Source organism: Takifugu rubripes, chromosome 4 (genome assembly GCF_901000725.2).
Source record: "Takifugu rubripes chromosome 4, fTakRub1.2, whole genome shotgun sequence".
In the NCBI taxonomy this organism is placed as follows: Eukaryota; Metazoa; Chordata; class Actinopteri; order Tetraodontiformes; family Tetraodontidae; genus Takifugu; species Takifugu rubripes.
In genome coordinates, this window is record NC_042288.1 from 13514758 (window position 1) to 13531756 (window position 16999).

General features: G+C 46.5%; 2 protein-coding genes across 18 annotated transcripts in view; both read right to left on the reverse strand.

Annotated features, from left to right (window-relative positions):
* Positions 1-632: 632 nt before the first annotated feature.
* Positions 633-10475, reverse strand: zmp:0000000760 (collagen alpha-1(IX) chain). The gene is made up of 27 exons (XM_029834914.1): positions 9506-10475; positions 9103-9204; positions 8215-8338; positions 7169-7562; positions 7024-7101; positions 6856-6951; positions 6729-6782; positions 4612-4665; positions 4464-4517; positions 4329-4382; positions 4147-4200; positions 4004-4057; positions 3874-3927; positions 3564-3617; positions 3423-3467; positions 3298-3351; positions 3174-3227; positions 3027-3080; positions 2835-2906; positions 2712-2747; positions 2576-2620; positions 2459-2491; positions 2050-2196; positions 1799-1975; positions 1540-1630; positions 1156-1233; positions 633-1074 (listed from the first exon to the last, which is right to left on the reverse strand). Exons 2-27 carry the CDS (start codon positions 9179-9181, stop codon positions 872-874), a joined length of 2292 nt encoding a protein of 763 aa, XP_029690774.1. The 5' UTR covers positions 9182-9204; positions 9506-10475; the 3' UTR covers positions 633-871.
* A 134-nt stretch (positions 10476-10609) lies between these two features.
* Positions 10610-16999, reverse strand: part of dst (dystonin) — a 64657-nt gene continuing 58267 nt past the window's right edge. For 5 of the 17 annotated variants that reach the window (XM_029834872.1, XM_029834862.1, XM_029834875.1 and 2 more), the window contains 12 exons: positions 16702-16865; positions 16459-16621; positions 16224-16378; positions 16080-16154; positions 15930-15947; positions 15181-15297; positions 13999-14116; positions 13745-13858; positions 12848-13038; positions 12529-12639; positions 11793-11919; positions 10610-11699 (listed from right to left, as the gene is read on the reverse strand). In XM_029834872.1, the coding sequence (XP_029690732.1) occupies positions 11443-11699; positions 11793-11919; positions 12529-12639; positions 12848-13038; positions 13745-13858; positions 13999-14116; positions 15181-15297; positions 15930-15947; positions 16080-16154; positions 16224-16378; positions 16459-16621; positions 16702-16865 (1610 nt within the window). In that variant the 3' untranslated portion in view covers positions 10610-11442. The remainder of the gene's footprint in view (positions 11700-11792; positions 11920-12528; positions 12640-12847; positions 13039-13744; positions 13859-13998; positions 14117-15180; positions 15298-15929; positions 15948-16079; positions 16155-16223; positions 16379-16458; positions 16622-16701; positions 16866-16999) is intronic. The other 12 variants (XM_029834873.1, XM_029834868.1, XM_029834878.1 and 9 more) reach the window with 8 other exon arrangements.

Below are 16999 nucleotides of genomic sequence, written 5' to 3' on the forward strand. Positions count from 1 at the left end.
GTTGATGGACCGCACCGGGACAGTGATGCGACTTTTCATCATCCATTACCTGCTGCTAGGCGCACTGTAGCCTTCGAAAGGATCCCGTACTGCAGGAATGGATGACATGAGCGCTTCCTAAAAGTGAGGTCATAAGACCCAGCCCATGGCAACAACCCTCTGTTGACCGTGCACACCCAGAAAAAGAGTCCTGCCATGTGTTTCCACCTGGGAAGAGCCAGCATAACGATGTCAGGACGTGTTTCCAAAAAGACACGAGTCATCATTCTCATGGTGGCCAAAGTCACAACCTGTTCCCTAGATAGTGTACTAACTAGGGAGCGTACCATTTTGTAAGGGTGACTCAATATAAAGTGAAGATCACAGCAACCTGTTTAGTGCACTCCATGTATCCCATAATTCATTGTGAAAGGGAGCGTAGAGATGATGCTCCCTAATCAAGCGATACATCCCATCATACGATGCCGTCGCGAGCACATGATTTAGTGAGTAAGCAGAGGACGCTGGGAGTTGCTCATTTCGACTCACTCAAAACCCGATCAAATCCAACATTTTAGCACTAAACGAAGAAGATGGGTTGAGAGCAAATCGAATAAAAATGTATTAACAAAAACATTCAAAACCAAACAAAATCATTGATAGCGTTTTAGGATTTTATTTATGAAGTACTGACATTTAAAGTGTGTCGGTGTGTCTTTATACAAATACATTTGATCTTTTGCTTATATAATGTATATACAGTATACGCTGTTGTCTCTGGTGACTGGCTATGAAACTATTTCCAGTTTCAGAATCATATTTACAGGAAAAAATCCATTTATTTGAGCACGTATGAATAAAAAGACATGATTTTTTGGCATTAATGTTTCCTTTATGGGCGATTTCTTAGCCTCCGTGGTGCCTGCTGAGGAGTTCCATTGGTGTCGTTCGGCTGGTTGCACCCAGTGGTGACACAAACACCCGGAGGTCCCCTGAGACCCGGGTGACCCCTCAGTCCGGGCCTGCCCTGATGGCCCCTCTCACCAGGCTTTCCCGGCTGACCGTTAAACGCTCTTCCAGGTCGTCCAGGTGGGCCTGTGAGGGAGGCGCGATGTGGCTTTTAATTGACAAACTATAGGGGGGAAAACTGGACTTTCACTAATTAGACTCACTCACCATTTGGTCCCTGGTCTCCAGCGTAACCGGGAAACCCATAACCTTTGGAGCCTTTATCGCCTGGCTCTCCTGGCTCACCTGCAAACCAAACACGCTTAAAAGTTCATATTAAATGGTGTCCCTGCTGAACTCTCATGAACAGAAGCTTTAATGCGGGGTCAAAGAAACAACTGGAAACAATTTGTTCTCTTCTGTGGATATGAATCCAAATATTGATTCATTATCCTCCTCCAGACAATGTTATTGTCATAGGTTCAGTATATATAATGTTGATGATATGTGTATATCTGTGATGTCTTCCATGTTTCTTCTCCAGAAGTCCCAGTTGTTAGACATTTAAATAAGAGGGTTGCATATTTATTCTTTGATTTGGTAGGTCCACACCTGTTTCTCCCTCTCGGCCTGGTTCTCCAGTTTCTCCATAGAACCCTGGTGGGCCCATTTCTCCTTCAGCACCATCATATCCAGGATCACCCTGAGAGCAACATCAATATTACAAGACAAATATTGTCCTCCATCCTGTGTGTCCAGCCAAGCATCATGTGTTAGCAGGACAGAGACGTGGGTGGTGCAGCATGGTGTAACCGTGGGTTACGGGTAACCCCGTAAAAACAATGCAACAAACCCAAACTGTCAAACTCACAGTGGGGCCGGGGAGTCCCTTCTGTCCTGGTGGACCAGGAGCTCCCATGGGTACGTCCCCATAGAGGGGACAGACCGCAGCGCACGTCCTCTTCACCGAGTTAGCGAAGCTGGAGAGCTGCTCCCGGAAAACCTTCTCGCAGACCTGGATCACGTGTTGAGCGGGAAGGCTGGGGCCCTGCCGGACATCGGTGTTTTCTACCTGATCACCTTTACTGATAAGGCTGTCTAATGTAAAGGAGGATCACTTACTGGAGCCCCCGGAGGCCCTTGAAAACCGTCCAGTCCTCCGTCACCTCGAACCCCCTTTGTTCCGACTGAACCTGACCGCCCAGTTGGGCCAGCCGGTCCACGCTTCCCCCGTCTTCCCTGAGACCCCGGCTCACCCCTGCCCCCCACCTAGAGCGACAGAATAGTAAAGACAATTCTCTGTTCTGGGGGGCAGCTGTAGGAGCTGAGACCTTTAAGATGTGCATGTGGTTGGAATATTATCTGATGGATTTATCGTATATGCTGTCAACTTTACAACAGCACCCAGCCAACATCCTCTGAATTATCTAGCAAATAAATAGGATCAATACTCCCATCAGTCTACTCCTGTTTCATTATTGCCACAATATGAGAGGTATCACTGTCAGGGACGCTAAGAATCCCAGCTCACCTTTCCTTTCGGGCCCTTAGATCCTTTCCCTCCCTGTGAAATATACAAGGTTGGGATTAGTAGGGCGCATGTTGTAAAGCAGATGTAATCAAAAGCAGAGAAAATGAAATGAGGTACCTGAGCACCTTTAACTCCCTGGATTCCCTGGATTCCTGTGTCTCCCTGCAGAGAGTCAAAGACAATATGGACAGTTGTGATGTCCAGAAATATCTATAGCCCTGAGACAGATCTTCCAGTGATGAGGAAGTGTTACCTTGGTTCCTGGTTTTCCGGCTTCACCCACATGCCCCTGTGATATGGTGAGGAATTATGCCGCTTTCAATATCTTACAAAAAATGTTTAAGAAAATTACGTCTTTGGACATCTTAGGACTTACAGCAGGTCCTGGTGGGCCAATAAATCCAGGTCTTCCTGGCTTTCCTGCAGAACCTTTGTAACCTCTCGGGCCCTCAAGGATAGAAGATTAATAAAACTGAACTGAAGGATTGCTTTATGCTGTATTTGATAGGGATGTAGTCGACATTTAAATTGTCAACACTGTGTTTTTCCTCTCAACATTATGACTTACAGTCTGTCCTGGGAGACCCATTTCTCCTCGGGGCCCGAGGAGCCCTTTCTCCCCCTTTAAAAGACCCATACAATTAGAAAGAAATCAGCTGATAGTGACTTGAATGCCTGAAATTCCTTCACAGCCCCAAAAGGTCCACAGACTTACCTTGATTCCACTTCGGCCGACCTTGCCCCTGAGGCCTTGAGGTCCTTGATAAGCCTGAGAGGAAGAGAAATAACAGGGGAATACAAGAACACTGATGCTGGAGCTCACCATGAGAGTATTTTACCTCTATTCCAGGGTCCCCGTCCCTCCCAAATGGGCCTGGATCTCCAATTATACCCTGTCAACATATTTTAATTACCACAGGAAAAACAGAGCAATTGTGACGTGAGACCCTCAGCAGAAGCTTACCTTTGGTCCGATGGTGCCGAGTTTTCCCATGAGGCCCGGGACACCCTAGCGTTCATACAAAAGCAAGGAAACAAATGTTTGATTTAATCGGTCGAGACAGACGCGTCCAATTGCTGGTCGTGATTAATGTGAGGTACATACGGGCTGCCCCTTCTGTCCAGGAGAGCCTCCCTCTCCAGGATCTCCCACAATGCCCTGTCGACACATCAGCGACATAAATCAGAACATCATGTGCAACATGGCCTCCTGAATTGAACCTCATGACCCTGGAACCTTTCCTTCTCTTTAACGCTCGGGTACAGATGTCGTGGAACATCTCATTGTTTATGGAGACGCCAGCACAGTCACATCTCAACTTTTCACCACATTAAAGCGGACTTTTCAGCTCCACGCTCACATGAAATAGCTTTAACGCTATTGAGAGAAGCTGTGGAGTAGGAAAACCACCCACCTGCTTTCCTCTGGGTCCAGCACGCCCGCTCACACCAGCAGTTCCTTTTACTCCCTAAAAACATCATGGAATCAAATCACACTGTTAAAACATTAAAACACACCAAAAGGGGAAAGTGCGATATAAATACCTTGACTCCTTGAAAACCTGGAATCCCTTCATATCCTGCATCACCTTTCTCACCCTTTGTGGGACATACAATGTTTAAAAACCCGCTAAAGTGCACGAAAGATCGCAAACCAGTGTCAAACCACGCGTGAAGGGTTAACTCACAATTTCTCCCTGTTTGCCAGTTTCTCCGATGTCTCCAGGTGGTCCCCGAACCCCCTTTGAACACAGACAAAATGGCAGCTTTAAACACTCTATGCCTCTATAAACAAATCCCCTGAAAAGAAATAAGCTGTTGCTTATTTCCCAGGTTAGATCCAATCCCAGTCTGGCCTGGACGAGTTTACCTTGAACCCCGCTGCTCCTTTTAATCCCTTCAAGCCTTTGAAACCTCTGTCTCCCTGGAAAAACACAGCATCGCATTAACAAGGACATAGATATTCAGACTTAATAAACATGGTAATTCGGAGCATTAGGATTACCACTCGGCCCCAGAGTCCTCTCATCCCCTTTTCACCTTTGATTCCTTCCTCCCCCTGCAGATGTGGGCGTATGAGGTTCCATTAATGCATTTTGAACACGAGCCACGCTGAGACGTGACCTGCTCAGGCATCATAACGCACATCTCACCTTAGGCCCCGGCTCGCCGATGTTGCCGTAGTCTCCGGTCTTTCCCCTGATTCCCTGCAACACAAGCTGAATTGAATCACAAACAACAGTTTCCTCACAGCGAGCGACTCTGCCAAAGCGGCCACCTCGCGGTTAAGCAGCTGATACACATTCATGACTTGGACCGATTTACAAAGCTCGGAAAGAGTTTTTGAAAGAACGAGACTTCGGGGGAAACACACACTTAAACGAACGCTGCGGGAGAACCACGTGTTGAATTAAAATCTCAGTTTTTCATGAAATAAAACAGAGGCAGATAACAAGAGTTTGACTCTTCCTTCAAGCCTGTGGTCTCCCGGTTGGAATACCTCCTCCTGCCAAAGGGTAGAAACAAAACTTTTGTTATATTAAAAGTATGAAACTACACAAGAAGCATTTTAAAACCAGTTGAGTGCTCAACAGACTATATCATGAATCTCTGCACACTTTGGTTTATACACAGGTGTGTTTGAGGGTATTTGTAGATGTCTTTATCAGGACTTGAGTTTACAGTAAAGTCTAAAAAGCTCAATTCCTGCTGCTTGTAGCTTCATATTAAACTTGGTATTTGGATAAAAATTAGGCGTCCCTTATAAAGGTTTGATGAGTAGGTTAAAAACAAGTGTCACATCTGTAAACATCCAGCCTGTTGCTCCCATTAATGAGGAGTCTACAGCTGACATATCCATACCCAGTATTGTTTGCACAGATCTGACTCTCTCTCTCTCCCATGGATGTTCCACGTCGGGGCCAGCGGGCCTGTGAAGCTGTCAGCTTGTTTGAAATGTTAAGCTGACTCAGTTGGGTTGAGGATAACCTCAGCAATGGCAGGAAGAATGACTCTCAGATTTACGGGCCAAAGACCACCCACCACCTGAAATGGACCATTCTGTGCCAGGAAATGCCCCTTTATAGGTGGCGGCGGAAGGGGAATAAACCTGCTGCCGTAATTCCCAATCCCGCAGGAGGAAAGACTGATGTTTATAGATGAGCTGTGGCTGAAATCCTGACAGCTTGTGGAATACCGCAGCTCTGGACGGACGGAACATGATCAAAGGGAACAGAGCGCATGTATTTGATGTGTGACCTAAACCGGAACATTGATGCTTGTTATCGCTGTTGCGTAACCTCCTTCCTCATAATTTGTTCTTCCTGGAGTGGCCTGACTGGAGCATCGCGCCATGTTTACAGCCAGCACTCATTAAACCTGATATCTACTCTCTGCTTCCTGGTTTCTCTGCATGGGGGGAGGGGTGTCACATATTGGCTCATTAAAAAGAAAAATCGGAATTCCGAGACGTCCTGTGATTATCGGCCAGTTTGTCCCATCCTGAGCCCCACACCAGCGGAGGCGCTGATGATTATTTCAGAAGGACAGAAACAAATTTATCGCATCAGTTCATCTGTGCCTTCCTCTTGAATTGCAAAGCAGACATGAGACTATTAAAGCCAGAAAGCAGCCGCTGTGTTTATCATCGCCGAGTGCTTTTGCCTCCTGGATCTCTTTCCATCCTGCAGCGCCTCAGCTGTACTTCTGCTGCCAGTTTCCACAGTTTTGCTGCTGGTTTATCACTAAAAAAAATCCGTTTTACAGTTTCATTAACAAGCAATCAGTTTATCTATTTATTGCAATGGGAGAGGAGGCGGGCGGTGACCTTAAACAACAACGAGGAAGCTGTTTTACATGGCGTAGCAACATGTTGCTTTGTTTTACTGAAGAACTTAATGATTTTACACAATTTAGGAGCAAATCTTCCAACCGATCTTGCCTTTTATTCATTATTTTACTCCAAAACCCAAACATGGCACTGGCAACGCTCGTGCATCCTCCTTTGCCTCCTTCGGGGACGAGCATCTGTTACCTCTCAGGAGGAGCGATTTTGCCCCGCCCACTCACGCTCAACGGCTGACCTAATATCACATCTTAATCTAGAACTTCTTGAACTGGTTTGGCACCTCTCATAAATCCAGAAAGGTCACGCAGTGGTGCCAGGGACTCAGATTCGATGGATGCGATGGGATTAATGTGAGCGTCGCAGCTCAGTCAGTGTTGACCTCTCAAATAGCATAACAGAGGGAGGATTTGCATAAATATTCACCCAGTTTCCTTGTCTTCTTTGGTCTCCAGGTTCTCCAGGAAGACCTCTGTGACCCTGCAGGTGAATGAAACACAGAGCAAATTCATTGTAGCGGTTGGTGGAGGCTCTCATGGGCTTTCACCCCTACCTTCGGCCCCGGGGGTCCCTGAATGCCCGGTTGTCCGTGCATGCATTTGCATGGGGCCGGTGCATCTCTCAGACCCATCTCTGCGTACCCTCCGCACTGCCGGTGACATAAAGATTCAGACACTACAAACACAGACACAACAGATGGTCGGGCTCCATATGGACTCACCACACTGGAGAGCTCACAGCAACCCTCGGAGAGAGCCTTCTCTGGGTCGCACGACATCTCCATCTGCTGGAGGTCCACCTGGAGAGAGGGGGTGGAGTTATGCGATCGCTCAGCCTATATCAGAGGATCCAAACTGCTAACTCACAGACACCGAGCGGTCCCCGGCGGCCCGTTTAACGATGGAGGTGTACCCTCGGAGGACAACTGGCCTCGGCTCGTCCACGGTTTCCACCTTCACCTCCCGGCAGTCTATGAGCAGCTTCATCTGACTGCCCTTCACGCTCAGGGCCAACTTGTGCCACTCGCCATCAAATAACCTCTCCACCCCATTGAAGGTCCGCACCATGTGACTTGCGTGGGGGCTGGTGTAGAAGAAGTCCAGAGAGCGGGTATCACCATGGAAACGCAGGCCGACCTGCTCCCGTCCTTTGGGGTCACTGACCTGCCACAGGTCCCAGGATTCACCAGCTGTGTCCTCTGTGACCTTAAATGTGGCGATGATGGAGAAGTCGGAGGGAAATCCATCTGGATACACGTCGCTGGGAGAGGGCGGATATTTTTAGAATATGCACGATGGTTTAGACACAAAACGCTGCTCTTTATATCTTTGATATGAACACACCAAGTTTTTCTTTACTTTCAGTCACTTAACCTGTCGCCTCGCTGCGACACCTCGCTTTTAATTCTGTGGATCTTAACAGCACATGTCGCTGCCTATTTCAACACATTAGCATGCTGACACTTCAGAGGGGATTAGAGCAACAGGCTGTCATACCCCATAGAGCGATGTCACAAAGGGAAAAAAGAACAGTTTTGTAGTTGTGATTCATTTTAGACATCAAACATGTCTCAACGCGCAGACATAAAGCCAGAGATCAGGGGGAAGAGTGTCTGAACGCCCCCTGAAAGACATCAGTTGTTTAGCTTGTCTCTCTGCAGGTGCTCAGGTGGCAGAACAGCTGCTCGATATTTCAGGCTTAAATCATACGCTTAAAAAAATGGGAAAATTGACTTTCACAGCTGTAATTACAGAGTCGCTCGCCCCTTCGTGCATGTTTGTGACTCTGGCTAATCTGGAATGACACTGCGCACATTCTGCCATAACCTAACATTCAGTTTGGGATTTTGTCAGCATTACACGTGCAGGCTTTGCTTGCTGATATTCAGAGCTGCTATATTTCACCTCTGTACCTCATGCGCCTCCGCAGGTGAATGGACGGGTTTACTCGGTAGGCCGCCGCCGCAGGTCCAGAGCCGCCCACCCTCCTCACTTCTCTCAACTCAGGCACACGAAACTCCTCCAACAGATCAAAACCTGTGAGCAGAAACACATCCACCATCAGAAGCTCTATTGACAGTATCATTTTCATTTTCAAGACTTTAATCTCTCCACTATGGTAATTTGTTTCAACCATTAGCGTGATCATGTTTTTTTTTCTAAGTTGATTTTTGGATCTAGAGCCTCAGTCACTTCACAAATTGTTGTCAGATCAGTGTGGATTAAGGTTTGCTGCCTATGAGGATAAAGCGCGTGGATTAAAGCTATTGAAAGCATCCTGACGACAGTCTGTCATCTTGTCTAATTCCTCATTTCATGACAGCCATATGTTGCCTAGGCTAAAAATATGACACCGATCACATTGATCCTACAGCAGACTGTTTAATGTCTTTGCACAACATCCTGGTTTGTAGAAGCTTAAACTTACATGCACATTTAACCCCAGGGTGACTTATTTGACCTAGGTGTCGAAATACTGTATTCTACATTTGCTGTCGGCAAACACTGACACCTGCTGGTCACTTAGTCGCACTACATTACATATTAACTTTCAAATGACTAATTAATTAAAATTTAACCTAATGAACGATGGATATAGGAGATGTCAAGATTATAAATTCGTCAATGTGCCTATTTTTATATGTCTGTATATGTAGGTTGTTTTGAACTATTAAAATTCCTAAATATGGTGTCCAAGGACCAGAAAGACATGCACAGATAAAGGCAATTCGTTTTTAGGAGGGTTAAGATCCAATGTTAATGATAGTTTAATGTTGTTGCTGTGGATTGCTTAAACTTACTGGGCAGGTTTTGACACCAGGTGAGTCCCGAAATGACCAAGACTGTCGCCAACACCAGCAAGTCCTTAAAAGCTGGCATTTTCAAGGATTTGAAGTCAGGGACTAAAAGTGCCCGAAATACAGCAAATAAATGTCAGGGTGATTTAAATCATATCACACGTGCTTGTATATTCCTTTGCTATAGACCATTATAATTTATCTGGTCAAATTTATTGTAAAATACATTTCTTCACATAAATGAGGATTTGTAAAAAGGTGATAATGTTACATTTCTTGGCAAAGTTTACAAAATGTAGATATTCTGTTTTCACATGTTTGCGTTTTAGGCATATGAAGGGGGGAAAAATCACCTGCTGCAACTGCCTCCTAAAATATCAATTAAAAAAAATGAGCATTTACTCACATAATCTTACAAAAGAAAGTCCAAATGCTCCGGCTCCAGATCTTTTCCAGGAATCAGGATGCAGTGGTCTCTAAAGCGTCATCCCTGGTCCAGTGTTTGAACTGAACAGAGGGGCCATTCAAACTAGAAGCCCTGGGTCTCATAGAATGATGACCCCTGAGCTCCACTCCACCGTTGGCCCCTGGGGGATCTGAGATTTCTCACAGGCTGATTCCACTCGTCATCCAAGCCAACGAAACCCTCAGCACATTGATGCCATAGAGGAGAGCTTACCAGGACCGTATTTGGAGGGATATTTTTGAAAGAATTATGCATTTTATTTAAAAGACAACAGCAAAAAAACACAAGATTTACTAGGAATATTTTGCTGTGAGAAGCCATCGGGGCTGCAGCAACAAGTGTGCTTTTGAACTCTAACTTTAAAACTTAATTTGTAATTATTCTAGAAAACAATCACAGGTTTTAAGGGATGTTCGTTCAACTCGGTGTTTCATCATCAGCGTTACTGAGAGAAGGATGTAGTATGTCACAGCCACACACGAGATACTCTGCAAACATTCCAACCTTCAGGCTGCCCCCGCTCACCGCATCACAACCTGACGGCAGCCCCGAATCCAGCAGTCAGCAGAAAAAGGACTTTACATTATTTAGGAACGGAATAAATTTACTTATTAATAAGTAATGATAATAAATAATCGGGGATTTAAATCTTAATGAGAATTAATATTTGGTGGAGTGGGGTGGGGGGGAGAGAGAGTGGGGTGAAGAAATGTGTTTTTTAACGACACTTTTTGATTAATCTGCCCCCTACAGGTCGACAAGAAAACTGCAGTTATGTTCACACTCATTCCGTATTGTCAGAGTTGGCAGCTACAGTGTTGAAGACCTTTTAAATATTTTCTCATTGCTAATATCGGGACAAAATCAGTCACTAAATTATGTAAATTGCCACATCCTCACTCTAAATGCTCAGTATGTGGTTACAACAAAGTACAACGGCCAGCGACGGCAGACGAGTGTTAAAACCAGCAGTGCATCCAGGTCCTGGCCTGACGTGGTCGTAGAAGCGGTTCAGCTCACACAAAGCAGCTCCTGAGACGGTTCTGGTGTCCCACCAGTATCTGGCGGTTTTCTGCAAGCAGGTTTATTACAAAGTAATGTTACAGTAACAATTTCAGCTCTACCGAAATGAACCTTACATCGACACGCGACAACAGAACGTCTACACGGAGTGGCACATCTGGACGCACACGCCGCCGTGACGCCTTCAGACAAAGAGAGGGACTGCAGCTGCTCACAAACAAAGAAGCTGTTCAAAAAAAGCGTTGTGGTTACAGGCTCTTTGCTACGCGCCTTACATAGTGTTATTTGAAGGTTTCTGCAGTGCTCACAGGGGTTCCTAGACTATATTGCATTGCCCTTTAAATGCATGTTGGCAGTTCATCATAGCACTTAAATAAATTAACTGCAGCGCCTTACACGGTCCCTCACACACACACAAACGCACACACACCCGACTCCAAACATCAGCAACCATAACTTACAGTACATTCAGTAACTCCAACAGCCTTTCGATGCATTTGCCCTTCATTAGTGTTTAGAAATGTTAGTCAACCATACAAGAGTCACTCCCAGGGTTTCTAGTCGTCGTCAAACAGGTCAGGCGTTAACAAAATAAAATACAGTTCAATTAAAAAAAATCACAACTATTTTGTTTTTACAAAAAATAAATACATTAAAACAAATGCACAAGGCCATAAACATTCCATTCTCACATAATATTAAATCATATTGCCTCTCGACAGAATATTTTACATCTTTGCAACAATTTAAATAACGCTTAACTTCTGCAGTCTTTAAGTTAGATTTCTCCAGTGTCCGTTTACGTCTTTAGGGTGCAATCAGCAGCGTGGGGCGGTTGTCCGTTGCCAGGGCGATTACCGCTTGGCTCCCTTGGCCAGTTTGCTCGTTGGAGTGGTTCGTCTCTGCGGAGTGGGGATCTTGGAGGGCCTCCCTCGCTGTTGGCGGGATGCAGAGCGCGGCGTGCCACGCGCCGATTCCCCGACCGTCTCAGACGCGTCAGAGCACACGGACTGAATGTCGGAGATGTCGAAGTCGGAGGCGTCGCTGCCCCGCCGGCTGCTCCCTCTGCTGCCAGCTTTGCTGCCAGGGCGGCTGGAATTCCTCCTCGTCTCTGAAAGGGTGACAAATACAGACGGGGCCGGAAACACGCCATTAGCAAGTGAGCAGAGGTCCCGTGGCGCCTGTGGCGTGCGTCTCCACTCACCTCCGAGCGTTTGGTTTCGAGCTTTCAGCACAGCGGCGCTGATCAGGGTTCCCTCTTCACCAGACTGAAAGCCTTTACCTGACAAGTAACCAGGCAGCCGCAACTTGCTGCCTTGAACTGGCGTCACCTGGAAAAGACGCCGCCAGGGAGGTGTAAGCGGTGCTAAAATGTGGGTCAGGCTCATCCAGAAGCAGTGAAGCGGTTAGTTTAAATTCTGTTTAGTCATCATTCACATTCACGCGTGCACAGGTTCTAGAAGGCTGCTGCACCAGCACGGATTAGATACTCGTGTGAGCACAATTGGAGCGTTGTAGGTCAAACAAAACATGAGATTTGTGAGAAAAAATGAATCAAACTCTATTTTACTGCAGAATCACCAAATTGTAGGGTTTTTTTTCATTTCACTCATACAAATGAGTCATGTTTGGTGCGTTTTCTGCTTTAATCTTGAGAAATCCTGAGTTTTCTTTAACCTACAATGACTGGGACACACTGCTGTGCACGTTAGGCACACTCATAGAAAAGCTGTTAAAGCTGTCTGGACCCAACTGAAATTTCATGGTCATGAAACCTTTTTTTTTTATTGGGTCAGATATCCTCCGGACCCTTGACCTAAATGTTCTCATCATAAATTCAACCAAAGCGGCCAAAAACGACCCGATGCCGCCTGCATTGTGAATTTCGGTTGGGTCGTGAATGTAAAGCGTTCCAAACCACGAGCTGTGCGTGACTCTACCTCAGAGGACGAGCCTTGGCTCCCAAAGGAGTCGGATGATTTAAGAGGAGTGGAGGGTTTGCTGTTTGTAAGCCAGGGCTTATCATAATTGCGTGTTATGTGTTGGGGAGTCTGGGGAACAATGGCAAATCAACAAAACAAAAACAGAGACACGGATTCACAAATCAAAAGGGAACAAAATCTACAAGAATCACTTTAAAAGAAAATGAATAATTCAAAATGAGATTAACTGAAGAAGGTAAAAAAAAAAAGAACATCAGTGGCGGTGGTGATGATGATTGGAGGGCGGAGACTGGGAAGCAGTGAGGGGGCGGCTTACCTTCACCCCGGCCACCGTCGCCGTGTGTGCGGGGACCGGGCAGCTCTGACTGGAGGTGGACCTGTTAGGAGACGCCCCTCTGGACGACGGCCGGGATCGGCGGCCTCGGTAGCGGAAGCTCGCCATCACCTGAGTGGTTCCCTCTGGGAGGATGAACTTCTCCCGCAGCTCCACGTTGGTCCTGCCTTTAGCTGAGGAACAACGGCAGAATCAACCACGCTGGGTAAAAATGGCCCCCCATCAAGTTTTCATGCAGCTTGAGATGACGATCAGCACTTTGAAGTCCCTCATTCTTCAATAATTGAAGAGGAATCTGACCATTTTGGCGTAGAGTTCCACAAAATCCAATTTTGGGGAATAATTGCAGAAATACGCACGAATAAAATAAAACTTTGCCATCGTATGAAAGCCAGATTTGAAATTCTCCTCATATATAAAACAAAACTCCGATGGCATCACGTTTCCCCCCCAAAAAGCTGAAATTTAATTTGTTTTTTTCTGCTTCAACTGCTGATCAAATATTGGAACAATGAAAATGAGTCGAAAGTCCCACACCAAAGCTGCCAAACTCAGCTGTGACACTTCAGAACAAACCGATGCACGTGCAGTTCGAGCCGTCTGGACTCTGTATCGGCGAGTCGTGCGTCCACCAGAACTCCCTTTGACTCCGAGCGAACCGGAAAATTGTGCTGGTGACACGGCAAAGTGGAGGCGTGCTCCCCACAAACAGGCATGCACGAAACACCAAGGCTGAGTGACTGATGGGTGATGAGTGGCTCGGGAGGATGGCATTCATGAATAAGCACACACACACACACACACACACACACACACACACACACACAAACAGCTACAGCGACACAACCAGCACACGTTCGGATGTGCAGATGCACATACCACCGGTGGGTTCATGGAGCTGGGTGAGAATTTGTGAGATTTGCCAACCTATGGGAGACTGAGTAATCGAAGAGTTTGATTCCGAGCGCAACATTTTGCTTCCGTGGTGGTGAACTAGAGGGAATGACACCCGTATGCAGCAGCCGGGAGGATTAGCAGGGAAGAAGAGAAGAGCCGTCATTAACAGAGGTGGCCGAGGAAACGACATCGTGACCAACAGAATCTTCGGTTCGAGCGGGAATTTGTGAACTCACCTCTGCAGGGGTCGTTCTTCACCAGAAACTCATCCAGGGCCATCCAGCCTCCGCCCACGCGCACCATCACGGTGCTGCGTAAAATCCGCACCAGGCGCAGCTGCTGCGAGTCTCCGAACTACGGAGAGGAGAGGGAGCGGGTGAGACATGTGGATCACCACTCATTTCAAGAGAGAGAAAAAAAAAACACTTGTGAAAATACGGAGATCATACTGGGTTGGTGGAATTAAGTCGTTCATGCAACAGCAAAACACACACACACACACACACAGATTCTTTGTGTAAACTTCAGGAATCATTTCTTTTCCATGTTGCACAGATTTACACAAAGAGGATTATTACACATTCTGAGGTTTCATTCCCGACAACACAAGTTACACAAAGGTCATTCCAACTGGTTTATTTCTAACATGCTGTTCTCTTTTCCTTGCACGTTTTTACTGGCATTTTTGCAATGAAAATATTTATAAAATCACTGTGCAGTGAATTTTATAGTGCACTTGCAGATGCACAGTGTTATTAAATGCATGTTTTCATTAATAAATCTGTTTGGATGGCGACTGCAAGTTTTCATCACTGCATCGCTAAACCACTAGAGGGCACTAAAGCGTAACAGTACGCTTCGAGCGCGTAATAAACAGCACATGCGTGAGAGTGAGAGTGTGTTATTGATGTACACGGTTTGTTAGCCAGTTGGATGTGACCCACGAACAAAAGCATAGAACCATAAATCACAACCACGATCACACCGCATGCACCTTTCCCAGAGACAGTTTCACATCACCGACATGGACGAGCAGCAACGTCCTGCCGTCCGACAGTCGGCTGCTTGTCTAACAGCTACAGACAGCTCAGGTTGTGCACTGACACTGATGCAGATCGAATGCAGAGAGCGTCAATGACACATGAGGAATGGAGCGAATCAGTTCTGTCTAATCCACCACGGCGTGACACGCAGACATGACCAGACACGGATGACCCTCCGCTTACGATCCTGACATCTCACATCTTTGCGATTGATATAAAAAGGAAACAATCTTGCACTCGTATGATTGTCAAAATGATTGAATGCCACTGGTGATATTAGTGATCGAATACATTTAAGGTGATGATGATTTGGAGGAAATTAAATAAAAAATAAAAAAAAGAGGCACAAGACAGATCTTAAGAGTAACTATTTACCAGAATACAGCTTTCCAAAACTGCAACGTGTAGGTGGGGGGTAAGATTTTGATTTTCTCTGTTTGCTATTGTCTCATCGCCGATTACGGAGTCATGTAAGCAGTGAACCAGACCAAACTGTCAAAAGAATTATTTCAATTCATTTGTTGTGTGATACAGCAAAACAAACGGACGTTCTTATCCCCGCTAGCTGACACCTTCCCTCATTAGACTTAATTCAAGAAGCTACGCAAAGCAAAATGAAGGCAAACTGATAAACAACAAAAATAATTGGAAACTGCGACATGCAATCGGTGGCGACATATTAACCCAGCGCTCGTTAAAGGCATTAAAATCAGAACTCCTGGCCCAGCTACGACACTAAATTAAAGTCGGTTACAGAAAATATGTCAGCCAATGTTGAGGTAAATCATTCCCATGAAACTGAAGCAAGCACACACAAAGCGTTATTTTCCAAACTGCCCGGCAGATGAGTTTATGTCTGTGGACCAGTCAGAGATGTGGGCTGAAATGGTGCTGGCGCTCTAGAGCCATATTTTCTGAAACTCAAAAGCAGATATCGTCTTCGGTGAGTTGCTCATCTAAAATACACCGAGGCTCAATCAGTTGCGCTTTTTGTTCTCTTTAGTTCTACTTCTGAGTTTCGGCGGCCAGGAATCGGCCGGAAATCTGGGCAGAAAGTGTTAACTGGACAGCAGTGAAGAACAGAAGAGAAAGGCCAAACAACACAGAGGGGGTTTCAGAAGTACCTGGTTTCCAAGGTAAAACTGAGGAACAATGAAAACACAGGTTAGACGTTTCACCACGTATTCAATCCTGAATCGCAAACACCAACAAACCACATTTGCTTTTTTTCCCTGAATTTGGGAGGTTGTTGATTCCAAAAAAATGCCACTCACCCGGTATTTGTTGGCGCCGATCTGTTCCACTTGGAACCGTTTGGGACATTTGCATTTGGCCACCTGACGCGTCACCTGCGGGAAGACGAGACGTTATTGCACCTGCGGTTCTGGGGTTCGGCGCCCATTTCGAGCCGTCCTTGCCTCGTCTTCGATTTTGTCAGCGTCCGTCAGTGGTTTGTACGCGTCCTTGTTGGGATGGAGCGCCGCCACAAACTCGTAGTAGTCGATGTAGCCGTCGCCGTCCCGGTCGAATATGTCCGCCACGGCGCTCATCTCCAGACGGCTGGTGGGGAATTCTGTGGAGGAGGGGGTTAAAAGTGAGGATCCTGCCAACCGCTTCCCGCTGCCCTGTTCTGGGTTTGCCTGAAACACTCACTGGAGGACAGAATACCCTCGATGAACTCCTGCCGGGTCACCTTTCCGTCCTGGTCCTTGTCGATACGGCGGAAGAAGTCCATGACGCGAGACTTCTTGTGGTTCATCCAGCGCATGTAACGCTTCCGCCACACGTCAAAGTCGAAGTTGGCGAACTCCTTCAGCTGTGGATTACGATCAACGTTAATACGGACGTCCTGAAGGGTACACAGGGTCCACAACCTTAGATCAGAGATGCCAGTACCTCCTCCAGTCTGTCCATGGCGTCATTCAGTTTCCTCCTGCGGTCCAAAGCCAGCAGCCACACATGCTGCCACTTGGTCACCAGGAGGTTAACTTGGGGATTCTTGGTTTCAATGGGAGCCTGAGTTGCTGACGCGTACATGGTTTGCGTGGGCGATCGCTTTCCTGTGAACGAACAAACGCTTGAAATGAGGAAGAGCGGGTGACATCACCGCAGCTGCAGTGAGGTAATGAGACGGTGAGTCAACGGCGGCGCAGATGGCCCAGGTCACGCTTCCCGAGGGGGCGTCCGTGTGATA

Coding starts and splice junctions, on each gene's coding strand:
- zmp:0000000760 (XM_029834914.1), bottom strand. CDS start 9,181: ATGCCAGCTTTTAAGGACTTGCTGGTGTTGGCGACAGTCTTGGTCATT. Junction 7,102..7,168: donor CCGGGGACCGCTCGGTGTCT/GTGAGTTAGCAG, acceptor CCCTCTCTCCAG/GTGGACCTCCAGCAGATGGA. Junction 3,468..3,563: donor CTGGACAGAAGGGGCAGCCC/GTATGTACCTCA, acceptor TATGAACGCTAG/GGTGTCCCGGGCCTCATGGG.